Here is a 15,581-nt window from a genome sequence, read left to right on the forward strand (position 1 = left end):
GATTGCCAGGAGGACAAGTCGCGGTCGCGGCCCAGCGATGAAGCCCTCGAGCAAGTCGTCGCGCCGTGCTGCTCGCGTGACGCAGAGCTCGATTCTCGGCGCCAAGTTCTCCCCTGGTGGCGAGTCCACGACCTGATTTCTATTGCGCCTGCCTCGGGGATCCACTGCAGGTGCGGGTGAGTGCGACACAGCTCCGAAGAATCCTGCCGACGAGATGGTGTGTGCACCCGCCACAAAGCTGTGGCCGCGCTCAGCCGTCAGCGTGCTGCCGCCGCTCGCTGGTCTGTGGCCGGTGGCAGTCAGCCTCGAGTCCAGTACCCATCGGAGACCTCCGTCGGCGTCGCCGGTGGGTTGGGGCGACGAAGTTTGTCCAGCGCTCGCCACGCGTTGCCGCGTGAAGCCTACTGCTTCTGTCATCTCATGCTGTTCGTGCCCAACACATCGCTGCGGGATGCAAAATGTTGCGCTGTTCGTAGCGCGATTGGCCGAACCAGCTGCTGTGCGTCCAGAGACCTGTCCACAGGATAGGCCGAGAGCCGCGCCGCCGTTAGACACATAGTGGGGCCGAGTGTGCCGGCCGATCCGCGCTGACAGCAAAAGCTCGCCACGTGAGACCGAAGCACTTCCGCATTCGCCCGACCCGCCTCACCTCACCTCATCTCATCCCGAATGACCAGCATTGCGCTGCCCCCGCTGACGCTGTTCGCCGCAAGCGAGCACCGCGGCAGCCTCCAGGCCTCGCCCGCGACGCCTGTGGGCACCCCCAAGCTGTCGCTGGCCTTCATCCTGGACGACTGCGAGACGTTGTTGTCGCCCCGCAGCGTGGCGTCCGTCCAGTCGTCGCCCTCGCAGCGCCGCAGCCCCAAGCGCAAGCTCTCGGCCACCGAGAAGCGCGCGGCACGCCAGTGCTGCGTGGAGGGCTGCACCAACTACACCATCGACCGTGGCCTGTGCTTCCGCCACGGCGGCGGCAAGTCCTGCTCCAAGCCCGGTTGCACGGCCAGCGCCAAGCACCGCGGCCTCTGCTGGAAGCACGGCGGCTCCACGCTGTGCACAGTGGAGGGCTGCACGCGCGGCGCCAAGTCCCGCGGGCTGTGCTGGTCGCACGGCGGCGGCACCAAGTGCTCGGTGGCCGGCTGCCAGAAGACAACCATCTCCAAGGGTCTGTGCTGGACGCACGGCGGCGGCAAGCGCTGCGCGTTCGAGGGTTGCAAGCGGCCGGCGTCGCAGAGCAGGCAGAACTGTTGCGCCAAGCACCAGCCCAAGAGGTCCAAGACCTCGGCGCAGTGATACCTAGGGCAAGCAACTATGAAGCAATGCACACAACTATTTATCATCTTCAGAGGGAAGTGTAATTGTCCGATACTTACTGTACCTGTCCACGCATTGGACTCCGCTGGCAGCTTGCTCTCCGAGACCAGTCCAGTGTTTTAGGAGCCAGGATCAAACGCTGAAGAATGAAGGCTGCCAAATCACACGTTTTCGCAAAAAACGAAAACCATCGAAAGTAAAGACGGAGTTCTTAAGGATTGTGCATCACAATTTGCTGGGTTGAGAATTGCGCTTGTGAAGTGTGCAAGAATTGTTGAAATTATCATGGAGTTGATTTTGTCATCAACATATTCATACAGTACATGGTACATATTTGTAGTCAAGTACATGTACTGCATGTACTCCGCAAAGGTTGAACGTCTCCGATGCTGTAGCGGCTACACGTACAAATAATTTACAGGGTCCATTTATGGAGGAAGTGGGATTACATTCTGCAAGCGCGCCTCGAAAGACATGCATGCGCATATTGGGCCGTCTCAGGAGGCGATTAACCGTGGCGCTTTGTACTATCTTTTCATATTAATTCAGGCGTTCTCGTTTGTGCAGCGCTTCTTGTCTGCAGTGTACATGTAATGGTTTAAGTGTTCGTGTAGCCAACTCACACCTTGCGTTAGTACTGTATGTTGGAGATCGCAGGTGGCTGCTATGAGTGCAGTGGCGACGATAACGACCTGCGACGACTACAGTGACCCTTCCAGCTACAAAAGGCGAAACTACTCATGCATACTACTAGGCTAGTCCAGCATTTCTAGCAACATCCAAACTAATTCATTCTGCAATATGCGAGGCACCACTACAAGGAGTAACCTTGTTCAGGATCAAGTGAGCTCCCTTCACTGTATCAGCTTTGCTATTCGGCGCAGTGTATATTTATGTACTGTACGTAATATCGTGCAATATGATGTACATTGTCATATCGATATGATCATTCAATGCGTCTCTTTCCCACGTACTCATGAAAACTCAAGCACTGTCACACCATGCATTCCTCCATTTAACTAACTAAGGCCCAGCAGCAAGCTCGCTACAGCAACCTACACGCACGTTAGCTTCTTTGGATTCTACATGTAGTTGAAGTGAATGCGAGCGCGCGAGAAGTGGCCGATGAGCACGAACTCTCCCTTCACACATTGGTGCCAGTAACAAAAGATGTCGGGCTCGTTCGCGATCCGAGCGTCCATGTCCACCTGGTTGATACCGAAACGCTCCAGCACCTCCTGCACGGGGTTGTCGGTCTTGGTGTAGTTCTCGAGTCCGTCGAATTGGATGTGCGTGTGGTCAGCTTCCTTCACGAGCTCCTTCAGGCCGTTCTTGTAGGCGCGGATGTTCTCCAGGGACGCACCGACGAGGTCGCCGAAGACGCGGCCGTCGCTGAAGATCACGACCTAGCAGCCGGCGGGTAGACTTCCTCGATGTCCCCGCAGAACTTCTCTAGACGCGCGAGTGCCAGCTCTTCGGCGCGGTCGGGCAGCGGGCCCAGCACCTTGCCGCCGTGGATTGGCGTCTTCATGGCGAACCCGGGGAACACGATCGTGATCGGTTCACTGCGACCCACGAAGCGGCCGATGGTTTCCTCGAGGAAGCGCTTGGGCTTGAACACATTAGTTGGACCGTCGAAGAAACTCTGCAGATCGGCGAACCTGGAAATGAAATGCGCGGCAACGGTATGCTTGGACACGGCGGAGTTATTGCCAGGATGTGACTGGGTGGTAGTGTTCGGTGCCATGTTGGTATGGTAGTGGCTACAAAGGAAATGAGGGAGTTACCAAGGAGCGGTAAAATTGAAGAATGAATGGGGTCGACGGCTACCAAAACCTTATTAAGGACCGCACGTTCCTCCAGTAAGTAGGACCCTTCATGGGATCTGTGAGATGATCCTCGAATTGTCGCCACGCTGAGGGTTCCTGCCATCTTGTTGTACATGTGTGCAACTACACGTTACACTTCGCGCGCGTTGTGCCATCTTCGCTTGACGATCTAATGCTCACGAATCAAACCACTAACCTGCAGTGAGTTACTTACTGTACAATGTACAATAAGTAAGTATGCCATACACATCTACACGTCCTGTCTACATACGTGGTACCATGAGTGATAACGTGGCGCTGCGATTGAGCAGGCCGAGTCGGATTCGTACAGTACCGGGAATTCAAGACCAGGGCCACAAGTCGGGCCTATCCTACCCTGGATCAACACATCATGCATTGCGCACTTCAACCGTTCAGGGAACTACTAATGCATCTACTAGAGCCCCGCGACAGTACCGCTCTTTTGGTTCAAGCTGTCTGATGCAGTCAGTAGCTCTAGGGCACGCCGCGGCTTGCTGTTTTTCACAGCGCGCCACATCTACTAAAGATAAGCTGGGCCATCTGGGAGCTGCTCACCAGCATCAAACACGAAAACAAGAACTGCGCTCACGTCCATCAGCATCCAATCTGTAGTACCATGCCCAACGCAGCTTGGCTCTCGATACGTCAGTGGACATGAAATCAGAATTTTGAAGAGGCTTCTTGTCGGTCAAGTCGCTTGAATATATTGATGCAGGGCAGTTCAGTTGAATATGACCAGGTTCCGTTGTTAAGTGCTCCATTTTAAAAATTTCACACATCTAAGCAAGTCATGGCTGTTCTCATCAAATTTCGATCATCGATTTTCTGACCGAAGACTGCTTTCTCGTGTTTCGCGATAGACACTCTCCACCAAAGATCCATAGCGTATTACATGTCGACGAAACCTCATTTTCTACATAGGTAGCTTCGGCCGATGATAAGTGACACAATGTCGCTCACCAACCTGCATATTCAGAATCTGAAGTAGTGCCGTGAAAGCCTCGTTATCCCTGTCCACTATTTTTTTCTTTCGGGATTTTTGTTTACCTACTGTTTATCTCGCTTGCGTCCTCTGATTGTAGACCCTCAGTCCCGGAGGTTATCAACCTTGAACGCGACGTGTTCTAGGACATGCTTTCCGATATTATACCATACTTGCACTCAGAAAAAAATAGACGCGGTCGGCGACAGCTATGCGGCTTAGACGACAGCAACGGAGCTTGAACCAAGGTGAGATAGGCTTGAATTTTGGTTCTAGAATGGCTTGCGGACTTGTGGCATACCTATAGAGTACCGAGGCTTTAGAAAACATCCCCATTCTATTATGCTTATCTGTCGCGCGCCTTTAGTAGATAGCCTAGAGCTACCGACTGCATCAGACAGCTTGTACCAAAACAGTAGTACTATCACGGGGCTCTAGTACATGTAGTTTTGTCTAGTGAATTACCGGTGCCAAGCAACATCGAAAATACATGTACAGATAATTAGTATTGAATTGCAAAATTTCAATTTACTCAATAATCATTTGAAATACAATTATCAATAATAATTAATATTAACCTAATTATTTCTAAATTGGTAAACGTGTTATAACGTTACGCGTTTGTATCGAAAACCAATCGACTTTTTTTAGTAATAATTGAATTTGCGTACAAAGAATACAGTAATTGAAATTCAAAAACTATGTTTTCGATGTCACAGCTCAGCCAGTTCTTAACCTCGGGTGGGGAGATCGAGACGGTCGCTGACGAAGACGCCTCTCACGCAAGTTTGAGGGGCCTCGTGAGGTCACGAGTCGTGCGTGACTCAAAAGCATCGAGTTGGGATAGTCGACGAGTTCGCCGAGAGTAAAGTTACAATCAAGCGGTGGAACTTCTCTCAACTATTAAATAGTGTTAATACAGTACGTTAACCATTGACGGCACGGAAAAAATGTACATGTACAGTATCTATTTGACTCCAGGATCCCGCACTCATATAACATGCCTACCAGATCGATACCAGGGTGCAGTTATAAATGGCATATTTAGGCCGGCGCAAGGTTTCCGTACGAGTTTATTGAAGAGTCATGCACAGGTGCAATACTAGTACACGTACCTTTTGAAGCCTGCTTGTCCACGACGACGCTGATCGAGGTCGGCAAAGCTTCATGCCATCAAGTCTTCAACACGGAATCCCACGACGATGTGCGCGTCACCGCTGGCACACTTGATCGTGCATGGAGGTACCATGTATATGTACACGTTGCGACTGACCCGTGCTGGCTCTACCTAGGTTGTACTGTAGCTTCACGGTCATGAAGGAGGAGGTACATACCGGTAGTCAACGACAGCACCCCAAGCAAGCTGGATCCGGGACGGAAAACCGGAGCTGTTTTAAAGCGATTCAAACTACCAGAAGGCTAATAACAAAGGTTAAGTAGACCCCTTTCTCTTTCGATAGCTCTAGGTTGTAGCCCACGCAAACCGAAGACCAACCGCCTAAGGCCAAGCCGAATGAACAGACCCCTGTACAGATGCGGAGGTGCTTGTCTTCCGAAAAAAATCGCGGCTGCAGTGACTCTGGCACTCGATCTTCAGTCGCAAGTTGCACCACATCAAAAGAGTCTAGAGGCAAGACGGTTGTGCCGTCGGAGAGTCGAGCTAGGATGTGTTCGAGTCTTTTCCATTGCACTGAACGGGCTCCGTTGTCTCTGCATCCATCAAGATCGCCGCGCTGCTGGCCTGCCTCAGAGCTCCGCGGCGAAAGCACTGGAGGAGAGCACCGCTCCATAGGCTCAACCCATGCAAAAACCTGTATCCGTTGCTGCGCCATGTTCGAAGGCGACTCTTTTAAGCGCCATGCGGTCGCCTGGAAAAAGCGGCGCGCACCGCCTTGTACCGCACGACTGACGACGATATGTACACCTCGACGGCGTCGACAACGTGGGGTTCTTTTATTTAACTTGGCTGGCTCAAGTACATCGGCGGCACGCTTCGCACGGTACAGTACCCATGTTCTCATCGGGAGCATGGCCAACTTCCGTTTCGACAAGCAGGGGCTCCGCTGATTTCCATCCGGCGTTTCCATCACGTTTTAATCTTGCCGGGGCTCACCATCCGGAGACACTCGGTATACGTTGAGCCACAAACCAAGCCATCGAATCGGGCTTCGCTCTTATGGCAGAGCTCCGTCCTTCGAGTGCTCGTGTGGACCGACTATCCGACTATCGATTTCTCGTGATGTGTAACACAGGGGCAGGCCCACAAAGCTGCCAAGCGTTTCTGCGTCAATATGCCTACCCGCCATGGTTCACTCCTCCGAGATGCACCGTATGTCTTCCACCGGCTCAGTGCCGAGGCAGAACGTCTCTCCTCCTCCCCACCGTTTGTGTGGCGTGGCATTTCGTAATTGGCGACCTCGGGCACAGTCTGTCTGGTACAAGTTTATCCACCACCAGAGCTATGCAGGTCTGGGGATCTCTTGCCTTCGCGCTTGGCGTCATCGCCGCTAGCGGCGCGCAGGCCCGCAACCTGACCGCCAACTTCGACATCCTGTCGTACAACGACGTGTACGAGATGCTGCAGGACACCGTCGACGGCATCAACCTCGGTGGCCCGTCGCGCGTGGTGCCGATCGCCAAGGCCATGCGTGAGGCCAACCCCAACACGCTCGTGCTCTTCGCCGGCGACACGGTGTCGCCGTCGCTGTGGTCGACGCAGTTCAACGGCCAGCACATGGTCAAGGCGCACAACGCCATCGGCCTGGACTTCGCGTCGCTGGGCAACCACGAATTCGACTTCGGCCTCGAGAACTTCATGAACGTGTCGCTCGCCTCCAACTTCCCGTGGCTGAACGCCAACTGCTACGAGCTCGCCAACAAGCAGCTGCTGCGCGGCACGGTGCCCAACGCCATCAAGAACCTGACGCACCCCACCAACGGCGCCATCAGCATCGGCCTCTTCGGCGTCATGTACGACATGAAGGACACGAGCAAGGGCCTGTACTGGGAGGACCCCATCCAGGCCGCCCGCGAGCAGGTGGCTATCCTGCAGGCCAAGGGCGTCGACTTTATCATCGCCATGACGCACCAGGACCTGGCCGACGACAACCGCCTCTCCAAGGAGGTCGCCGGCATCGACATCATCATCGGCGGACACGACCACACGTCGATGCTGCAGACCAACTACGGCACGCCCTACCTCAAGGCCGACTTCGACTTCCGCTCTGTCTGGCAGTCGCACATCGAGTACTACGCCGCCGACGCGAGCAACGACCGCACGTCCCTCATGACCCACCAGGCTATCCCCATCGTGGAGAGCATGCCGACGGACAACACCCTGGACGCCATCATCGCCACGTACCAGGCGCAGATGGACGAACTCTCGGAGCAGATCATCGGCAGCCTGTGCGAGGCGCTGGACCTCTCGCAGGACGTCGTGCGCTCCAAGGACTGCAAGATCGGCCACCTGTTCGCGAACGCCGCCCTGCAGTTCTACGGCAACGGCTCGGCCGACATCGCCGTCATGAACGGCGGAGGCATCCGCGGCGACAAGATCCTGCCGGCCGGCGATCTGTCGCTGGGCGAGGTGCTGGCGTGGTCGCCGTTCGGGAACACGCTCATGACCATCCAGACCAACGGCGCGTCGCTCAAGAAGTTCCTCGACCACGAAATGTCCGGAAGCTGCGGCGCCAACGTCATCCAGCAGAACGGCTTCTACGTGCACCCGGCGGGCTTCAACTACACGTACACGTGCACGGCCCAGGGTGCCGGCACCGTCTCGAATCTGGTGTGGCTCGACCACCCGACCCACTCGGGCGAGATCCTGGACACGGACGAGTTCGTCATGGCCCTCAGCAACTACCTGTACACGACGCAGTTCACTGTCATCGAGGGTGTGACCGCCACGGTGAAGGTGACCGAGGCCGAGGCGGAGCGCGTGGACTCGGCTCTCGAGGCCTATGTGTCCAGCCTCAACAACGGCACCGTGTGCCTCCCGACCGAGCTGCGCTCGTCCGTCTCGTTCTAAGCTGCTCGCAGATAGACGCAGGCGACCGACAGCCTCAATACACACAACATAGACCTGCACCATGTACATCGCTGCAAGACAAAATATAAGCAGCTTCCAGTGGTGTTCCGTGCCCGCGTGACGTTGCCAGACTATCACATCAAACCATACACCGCCTGCCTCAAGGCACAGAACTATCCACTCAGGCAGCGGAGCTCGTTCAAACGCGTTGGAAAGACTGCGACGACCAAACGAGAGCTGACTTGAGCATGTAGAAGTGATCGATGGTGCTGCTGCAGTGCCATGCGCATTGTCTGCTACAGTAGCCAACTGTTTAATCGAATGGAGTTGAAGCGCACGAACAGCAAAACGGCCAAACTCGACAGTACATGCACAGCCTGCATGTATCGAGAGGATGCCGCCTAGCACTGCTCTAGGCAGGCAAGTGCACGCATCACCATACAACATGACTAGCTACCGTAGTCTCACGTGCACCAACAGTGGACCTGAGTTGTATCTATCTGATTTGCGATCTTCCTGCAAGACCTGTGGTCACCAGCGGAGACTCTCCACGCCATTGCTGCATTGATATCTCAAGACGAAATGCTGCTCCGCTTCCTCCCCGTGCTGCTGGCGTCGCTGCCGCTCGCGCGCGCGTGGCTGGCGCCGATCGTGGCCAAGGGCAACAAACTCTTCGACTCGGAGACAGGGCTGGAGTGGCGCGTGAAGGGCATGGCGTACTACCCGCGCCCGAACAGCGGCGAGCTGGCCGACGTGAGCAACTACGACTGGGCGTCGGACGACCACGAGGACGTGTGGAAGCCGCACCTCCAGGTCATGCAGGACCTGGGCGTCAACACCGTCCGCCTCTACTCGGTGGACCCGAGCAAGTCGCACGACAAGTTCATGTGCGCCTGCTCGCAGGCCGGCATCTACGTGTCGGTGGGCATGGCGGCGCCCTGCGAGGGCTGTTCCGTGGCCGACAAGGCCGCGCCCGACTGCTACCCGGACGGCATGTTCACGCGCATGCAGATGGTGTACAACGCCTTCGCCGTGTACGACAACACGCTGCTGTTCAGCGTGGCCAACGAGCCCAACCTCATCTCCGTGGACGGGGACACGGGCGAGTCGGTCATGCCCTGCATCAAGGCCATGATCCGGGACATTCGGGACTACGCCGAAGGCTGCGTCAGCAGCTTGAGAGAGGTGCCCATTGGCGTGGAGATGGCAGACATCCCGCCCAGAGCGCAGTGGCTGCAGTACTTCGACTGCACGGCCAGCAACAGCAGTTCGAGCGGCAATTCCAGCGGGGATGCCAGCGAGAGAGCCCAGTGGATGGGCTTCAACCCGTACGTCGAGTGCGACCCCACAGGACACACCGAGTACTCGCAGTCGACCGGTCTGGTGACGCTCATGAAGGACTACAAGGACGCGGCGTACCCGCGCCCCATCATGTTCGGAGAGTTCGGCTGCAACACGGGGAACAACACCGTCGATGGATACGAGAACCAACGCACATTCTACGATGTGCGCGGGCGTACAGTAGCTTTCTAGTTGGTTGGCAAGGCTGGAGACTCACATATTTGATTTTGTTGGTCTGCTTTGCAGGCCAAGTGGATGAACGAGGAGGAAGACATGACGGTCGAGATCGTGGGCGGCAATGTGTTTGAGTTCTCGACCGAGATCGCCAACCTGGCGGGCACAAAGAGTAAGCATCACATCACGGTACCAGCATCAGAGTTGGGTAGAGTCTAACACGTGCTTGCTGCATGAGTAGCGTTGTCGAAGAAGGCGGACAAGGGCAAGTACGGCGTGGGCTACTTCCAGCCGGACGACTGCGACAACGAGAATACAACGTGCGAGTTCACGGCGTATCCTGAATACGATAACCTCAAGACGGCCTATACGACTACCAAGAACTCGACTATTGAAATGGGCTCGTACACACCGACGCGGACTTCTGCGCTCAAGTGTCCGTCCGCCCTGTCGATGGATCTTCCAGACGCGCCGAATGGTAAGTGCTTCGTTGAGCAGTTTGCGACCTGCATTTCGAACTAAAATTTTGCTGTGTGGTGCAGTTGAAAAGCTGTCTTGCTCAGTGTCGCAGCCCGTGTGCGACGGTCAGAAGTCGAATAACTTCGACTCGAAGACGCTGGAGGACCTCAACGACGGCAAATCAGCGAGTGGGAGCGGCTCGTCGACGTCTGCCAACGACAAGAGCGCCGGTGCCCGTATTCCCATCGTCTCGTCCGTTGAGGCACTGGCAGTCGTTCTTGCTGCCTTCCTGGCGCTGAACTAAGTTGCTCGACTACACAGCTCCATTACTCTGTTGTTTTCCTCCGTAGCAATGCAAGACGCGTCAGACGTCATTATATTAGTTGTAAAGATGAACGACAAAAAGCCCAGGCAGCAAGCTCTGCTGCCTAGAGAAGATTTGACTCCATCTCTCCGCCACTAACGGCAGCTTCGCGACGCTCACCAAACACGTAGTGCCCCACTACGTAGCCTGCAACGACCCAGAGCAGCAGTGTCAAGTCGTACGTCATGGACACCAGCATGAGCATGTACGCCACAAACAGCGTCACGCCGTGCAGCAAGCTGTGCACGCCGTGCTGCGTCTCCGGCGACAGCGTTCGGAACCACGCCGGTCCGCACGAATCGGCCAGCGGCATGTTCTGCGCCGTAGACCGTAGCAACTGAGCGCTCTCCGTGGCGTTGGGGGCGTTGCTGTCAAGCAGCCGCTTCACGCTGCTCTCCTTCCGCAGCACTCGGCGGAGCTGCAGCAGATACTCGTTGAAAACAGCCACCAGCGCCACAAGAATGCCACCGAAGACGTAGCGCACACGCGAATCCAGCACCCACCCAGGGAACCACAGCAAGATGCACGGCGTGGAGCTGCCGCTGAAGGAGAAGCCGTTGAGCATGGTGGTGCCGGGGCCCGAGCAGAACTCGCGCTCCTCCCCGTTAGCCGCAGCAGCAGCGGCGCCCTCCTCCTTGGCTTGGAACGACAGAGCCTCGTTGAACACCTCGCGCGCGTGCGTCATGCTGCACGTGTGCACCGCCTGCTCGCCGTGCACCATCACCACCTGCGGCCCGCCGGAGACCGACGACTCCATGCCGCACACGGGGCACAGCACGCTCTCCTCCTTCTCGTCGTGGCGGTGGCTGTGCGGCGCCGGCGGAGACGCCACACCCTTCAGCCCCAGTTTCTATAGGAACGAGCAACAGATAGAGGCTACCGTTAGAGGGGTTGATCTACTCGCAAGGCGAGACGCACTGCGGCTGGGCCGTACCGGGTCTTTGAGGAAGGCGTCGAGCGAGTCCTGGCTGGCGAAGCGCAGCTTCTGGCCGTTCTTGAGTCGGAAGTTGTAGGCCTGACTCATGACCATCTCGCCACTCACCGGGTCGTCCTGCCGAGCGCAAACAGTGGAGCTGCAGGTCAGAGGCGAAGAGCTGACGACTGTATCAACGGAATCAGAGGCGACGCACCGGCATGTCGTCCATGTCCATGGCGGAGGAAGCTGCATACAGAGAGAGGAACACTGCGAGCAGCAGCGCGAGCAGTGGCGACGGGCGGCGGGCGGTTCTGGCCATGGCGAGCGGGAGGAAGCGCGTCTGTCTGGGGTGTGCGGCCGCAGGAACTCTTGCTTCGGGTGATGCAGCTTCTTGACTGACGCAGAGACGTGCTGACGACTGGAAAACCTGAGGAAGTAGATCATCAAGGATGGAGGGGACGGGAGACTTGATATGTGGCGGGTTGGTGCTTACGCAAATGTAGTATGGACACGGAGCCTTTGAGGTTTTATAATTGTATCGGTGGGGTGGACGTCGTGACCCGCGTCACGTCACGCGATTACCACTCTGCTCGACGCGTACCATCAGCGCCCTGCCCGCCTCACGGAGGACATGGTGCGGCGGACACTCGTCGGCAGCGCAAGGTTTGAATTGACTTGCCGGCGAAGGTCGCAGTGCCGACAAGTTGCAGTTTCACAAGCTCGTTCTGTTGCTGGTATTGTTGATGTGCTCCTCAAGATTGTCAAGATTGTTGATGTGGCAGGCCATCCGGCAAACTGGCGGGAGCAACAGCAGGTCTTAGAGGGTCTTATTACATAGAGTATGTAATATTATAGGTGAGGCGCTTTCGAGCTTGGGAGAACCATCCAGCAATCTTAGAATGGACGGCAATGTGTTCACTATTAACCCATCTACAGTATTAATACACGAAGGATTCGGCATCTTCCAGCTTTTGCTGCTCATTCGTAAAGGAGCAGGCTACATTTTCTTAAAAGTATACTGTACGCGTTTTCAAGTTAAATGCGCTTCTCTTCACTGCGTGCATCCACTCGACATTTTTGGAGCAGACCTTCAACTCTTACTGGGGCCGACCGGAGCTTGGTCGGTACCTTGACGTCCAATGCCAAGATCCATGAAACAGCGGCGCTCGATCAAGTTGCCCCAACTCCTTAAACTTCATCAAAATGCTAAAATATGTTCAAAAACAAAACCCGTCCATTTTATGCACTTTACCATGTTCGAAATGCGCGGCCCAGTTGTCATTTTGCTGACTCGATCCAAGCCTTCCTTCCGTTGCGGCGACGATGGAGCGCGGCGGCTTCTGCATGGGCCCGGGCTCGCTCATGGGCACGGCCGGCTTCAAGTGGGCGGGGCGCGACACCATGGCGGACTGCTCCATGCTGTGGCTCGAGAGCTGGGGGCTCACGAGCGTCTCGCGCGCGGCCGCGGCCTGCTTGCTGGTGTTCTTGCTGGCCGCGCTGTCGCAGTACCTGACGACGGCCAACGGCTGCCAGCTGCAGCAGTCCAAGGCCTTCGCCAAGCGCCGCCTCGCCCTGGCGCAGGCGCAACGCGCAACCGGCAGCAGCAGCGGACAAGGCAACTTCTACGACCCGGAGCTGGGCCACAGGCGCTCGTCGTGCGAGAGGAGCAAGGACTGCAAGCACGCGGACGAGTCGGCGGTGCACCCCGAGCGGCCGGAGCTGCTGCAGGCCCAGGACAACAAGAGTGCGACGCTGTCGACGGCCGAGAGGGCGCACCCAACGTCGGCGTCGGCCTCGCTGCCCGCCCGCCCGGCGCCGCCGACGTCCGTCAAGGTCGGCAACTGGACGCACCTGGGCGACGCGCTCATGCGCGGCGTGCGGATTCTGCTCGCGTACCTGCTCATGTTGGTGGTCATGACGTATGACCTGACGCTGATCACCAGCATCGTCCTGGGCTTCATGACCAGCTTCTTCGTGTTCGGGAAGGACACGGCCAAGGTGCCTGTGTCGGCCGACCCGTGCTGCTCGTAGGCAGCGTAGACGGGATTGCGAGCTCTGCGGACCTCGTTGATCATGCTCGTTGCCAAGTATTTCTACCGTAATTTACTCTATTTGCCATCGACCGCTGCAACCATCGAAGGAAACAAGAGTCGTTCGTGTATTATGCGCGCGCGATTTTAAAGAAGAGCGCCGTGCTCTTCTTCACGCACTTACCGGTCGCACGTCGGTGGCTTCGTCGCCGCTTCCGTGTTCACCCTCGCCTACTTACTGCTTCTTGGCCGCGCTGGCGTCGAAGTCCTTGGGGAGGATGCCGTCGCTGATTCCGCGCGCCACGATGTCCTGGAACAGAGCGGCCGCGTTCGGGATGTCCAGGGCCACGTCGTCCAGGACGAGTTTGAAGCGCTCGAAGCCCTTGATCAGCTGGCCCGTGGACACCACCTCGTGCGAGACCAGGTAGGCCAGCAGCGAAGCCATAGCAGCACTGTTAGCCTCGCCACCTTCCTCGAGCGAGTTCGTGATGCCGCGCTTGACCACCTCGTGGTGGAAGTGCGGCACGTTCAGCTCGCGAACACAACGCGCAGCCTCTTCGAGGTCGCGCGACAACAGGTACTCCTTGGTAAGCTGGTCGATGGCCACCTTGAGCTCCTCAACGGGGCGGCCGTCGCCAGGTCCCCAGGCCTTCTCCATTCGTGCCGTGGCGTGGTTGATGCTCAGCTTCTTGATTGCCTCCGCCGCGATCTCCGGGGCGTATCGCGTGATGAACGGGTCCTCGAGGAAGCTAGGCGGCAGGATCTCATCCACCACCGCACGGGCGCAAAAGATGGCCAGCATGTTCTTGGCCGTGGGGATATCAATCTGCAAGTCGCCAGCCAGCAGCAGCACGCGACGGAAGCCCATGAGCACTTGACCGGCCGTGAGTCCGTCCAGGTACAGCGCAGAGAGCAGACGCGACGCCAGCTCGCGCTCCTTGTCGTTCTTGTCCATGGCCATGGTGATCGCTCGCTTGACCACTTCGTAGTTGAACTCGGGCTCGTCCAGGTCGTTGAGCGAGCTCAGCACTTCGTCGGCGTCTCCGTTCGTGAAGTACTCCTCCAGGATCTCGATCATGCGCTTCTTGATCTCGGCCGGAGGGTTGAGCGCCAGCTCCTTGGCCGCCAGCTCGTCCGGCTCGAGCGTCGGCGTGGGCTTGGACTTCGTGGGCGACCCGGGGGTGGACACCAGCACCACGTTCTCCTCCGCCTCGCTGTCGTAGTTGGGGTCGTGCTCGTCCGACGGCACGGCCTGCGGGATCTCCGTCACCTTCCAGGACGCCTTCTGGCCGCCGCCCATGCGCTTGCCGGCGTCGCGCGACTTGCTGCGCTCCTTGCGGGCGGGCAGCGGCTTGTCGCCGCCGCCTGCACCGCCCGAGCCGCCGCTGGAGGCCGCCGGGGCCGGCGTCGGCTGCGCCAGGACTTCCTCCATGGTGGTCACGGTCTCTGCAGCGGGAAGAACAATAAGCAAAGTGTAAAGTTAGCTGAGTGCATGATAACGGCTACTGCACGTGGTCGTTCGGGCGCACCTTCGGGAGCGGCGGACATGGCGAAGGTGGGAGGTGGGGGACAGAGGGGAGAGGAGGGGACGGGGGGAAGAGAGAGGGGAGACGGCAGGGAGTTGGCTGGCGTCGGGCTGCTCTGCTTCCGGGTGTCCTTCCTCCGGAGGTGCTGCTTGCTTCTTGGGCTTTTGCTTTGGATACTGCCCCCTGTGCGCGGCGACATAAATAGTTGACTTGGCGTTTGTATGCCCGAAAAACTTCAATAGTTACTGAAGCGAACGGACGAATTCACCCGAGAGAGTGACAAGGGAAACTTTTTGATGTTGAAGCAGTATGCACGACGTGCACTACGCCATGCCATGCTGCACGCTCAAGGCTGATGATGTTGCGTGCAAGTGAAATGTGTGCGTTTGGTGGTCAATTGGATCTTGCTGGACGGGGGATTGCCTTTGGTATTGGAATGGGCTTTTCGTTCATAGTGGCTTTTGTTTTGTAGCGTGCAAGTGGAATGTGTGGTCAATGGGATCTCGCTGGAAGGGGGATTGCCTTGGTTTTGGAATGGGCTTTTGGTTCATAGTGGCTTTTGCTTTTTTAGTGGACTTTTGGCGGCTGTTGGCATTCAAAA

At 57.1% G+C, this 15,581-nt stretch overlaps 7 protein-coding genes across 7 annotated transcripts; 4 read left to right on the forward strand and 3 right to left on the reverse strand.

Moving 5' to 3' along the window:
- Positions 1 to 669: 669 nt before the first annotated feature.
- Positions 670 to 1,290, forward strand: IUM83_04592 (WRKY transcription factor 19; the record flags this gene model as incomplete). Its single annotated transcript, XM_067928680.1, has 1 exon — positions 670 to 1,290. One exon carries the CDS (start codon positions 670 to 672, stop codon positions 1,288 to 1,290), a length of 621 nt encoding a protein of 206 aa, XP_067796341.1.
- Positions 1,291 to 2,393: 1,103 nt separating this feature from the next.
- Positions 2,394 to 3,058, reverse strand: IUM83_04593 (Spore wall maturation protein DIT1; the record flags this gene model as incomplete). The annotated part of the gene is made up of 2 exons (XM_067928681.1): positions 2,394 to 2,717; positions 2,816 to 3,058. The coding sequence occupies 2 exons, from the start codon at positions 3,056 to 3,058 to the stop codon at positions 2,394 to 2,396; spliced, it is 567 nt and encodes a 188-aa protein (XP_067796239.1).
- Positions 3,059 to 6,604: 3,546 nt separating this feature from the next.
- On the forward strand, positions 6,605 to 8,170 carry IUM83_04594 (Calcineurin-like phosphoesterase; the record flags this gene model as incomplete). Its single annotated transcript, XM_067928682.1, has 1 exon — positions 6,605 to 8,170. One exon carries the CDS (start codon positions 6,605 to 6,607, stop codon positions 8,168 to 8,170), a length of 1,566 nt encoding a protein of 521 aa, XP_067796342.1.
- Positions 8,171 to 8,752: 582 nt separating this feature from the next.
- Positions 8,753 to 10,448, forward strand: IUM83_04595 (uncharacterized protein; the record flags this gene model as incomplete). The annotated part of the gene is made up of 4 exons (XM_067928683.1): positions 8,753 to 9,676; positions 9,758 to 9,857; positions 9,927 to 10,163; positions 10,228 to 10,448. The coding sequence occupies 4 exons, from the start codon at positions 8,753 to 8,755 to the stop codon at positions 10,446 to 10,448; spliced, it is 1,482 nt and encodes a 493-aa protein (XP_067796343.1).
- Positions 10,449 to 10,572: 124 nt separating this feature from the next.
- IUM83_04596 (uncharacterized protein) lies at positions 10,573 to 11,743 on the reverse strand (the record flags this gene model as incomplete). Its single annotated transcript, XM_067928684.1, has 3 exons — positions 10,573 to 11,358; positions 11,443 to 11,559; positions 11,639 to 11,743. The coding sequence occupies 3 exons, from the start codon at positions 11,741 to 11,743 to the stop codon at positions 10,573 to 10,575; spliced, it is 1,008 nt and encodes a 335-aa protein (XP_067796344.1).
- A 1,004-nt stretch (positions 11,744 to 12,747) lies between these two features.
- On the forward strand, positions 12,748 to 13,455 carry IUM83_04597 (Ctr copper transporter; the record flags this gene model as incomplete). Its single annotated transcript, XM_067928685.1, has 1 exon — positions 12,748 to 13,455. One exon carries the CDS (start codon positions 12,748 to 12,750, stop codon positions 13,453 to 13,455), a length of 708 nt encoding a protein of 235 aa, XP_067796345.1.
- Positions 13,456 to 13,689: 234 nt separating this feature from the next.
- On the reverse strand, positions 13,690 to 15,002 carry IUM83_04598 (Programmed cell death protein; the record flags this gene model as incomplete). Its single annotated transcript, XM_067928686.1, has 2 exons — positions 13,690 to 14,900; positions 14,984 to 15,002. 2 exons carry the CDS (start codon positions 15,000 to 15,002, stop codon positions 13,690 to 13,692), a joined length of 1,230 nt encoding a protein of 409 aa, XP_067796338.1.
- Positions 15,003 to 15,581: the final 579 nt, after the last annotated feature.

This window comes from Phytophthora cinnamomi (assembly GCF_018691715.1).
Source record: "Phytophthora cinnamomi strain GKB4 chromosome Unknown Contig17, whole genome shotgun sequence".
Classification (NCBI taxonomy): Eukaryota; Oomycota; class Peronosporomycetes; order Peronosporales; family Peronosporaceae; genus Phytophthora; species Phytophthora cinnamomi.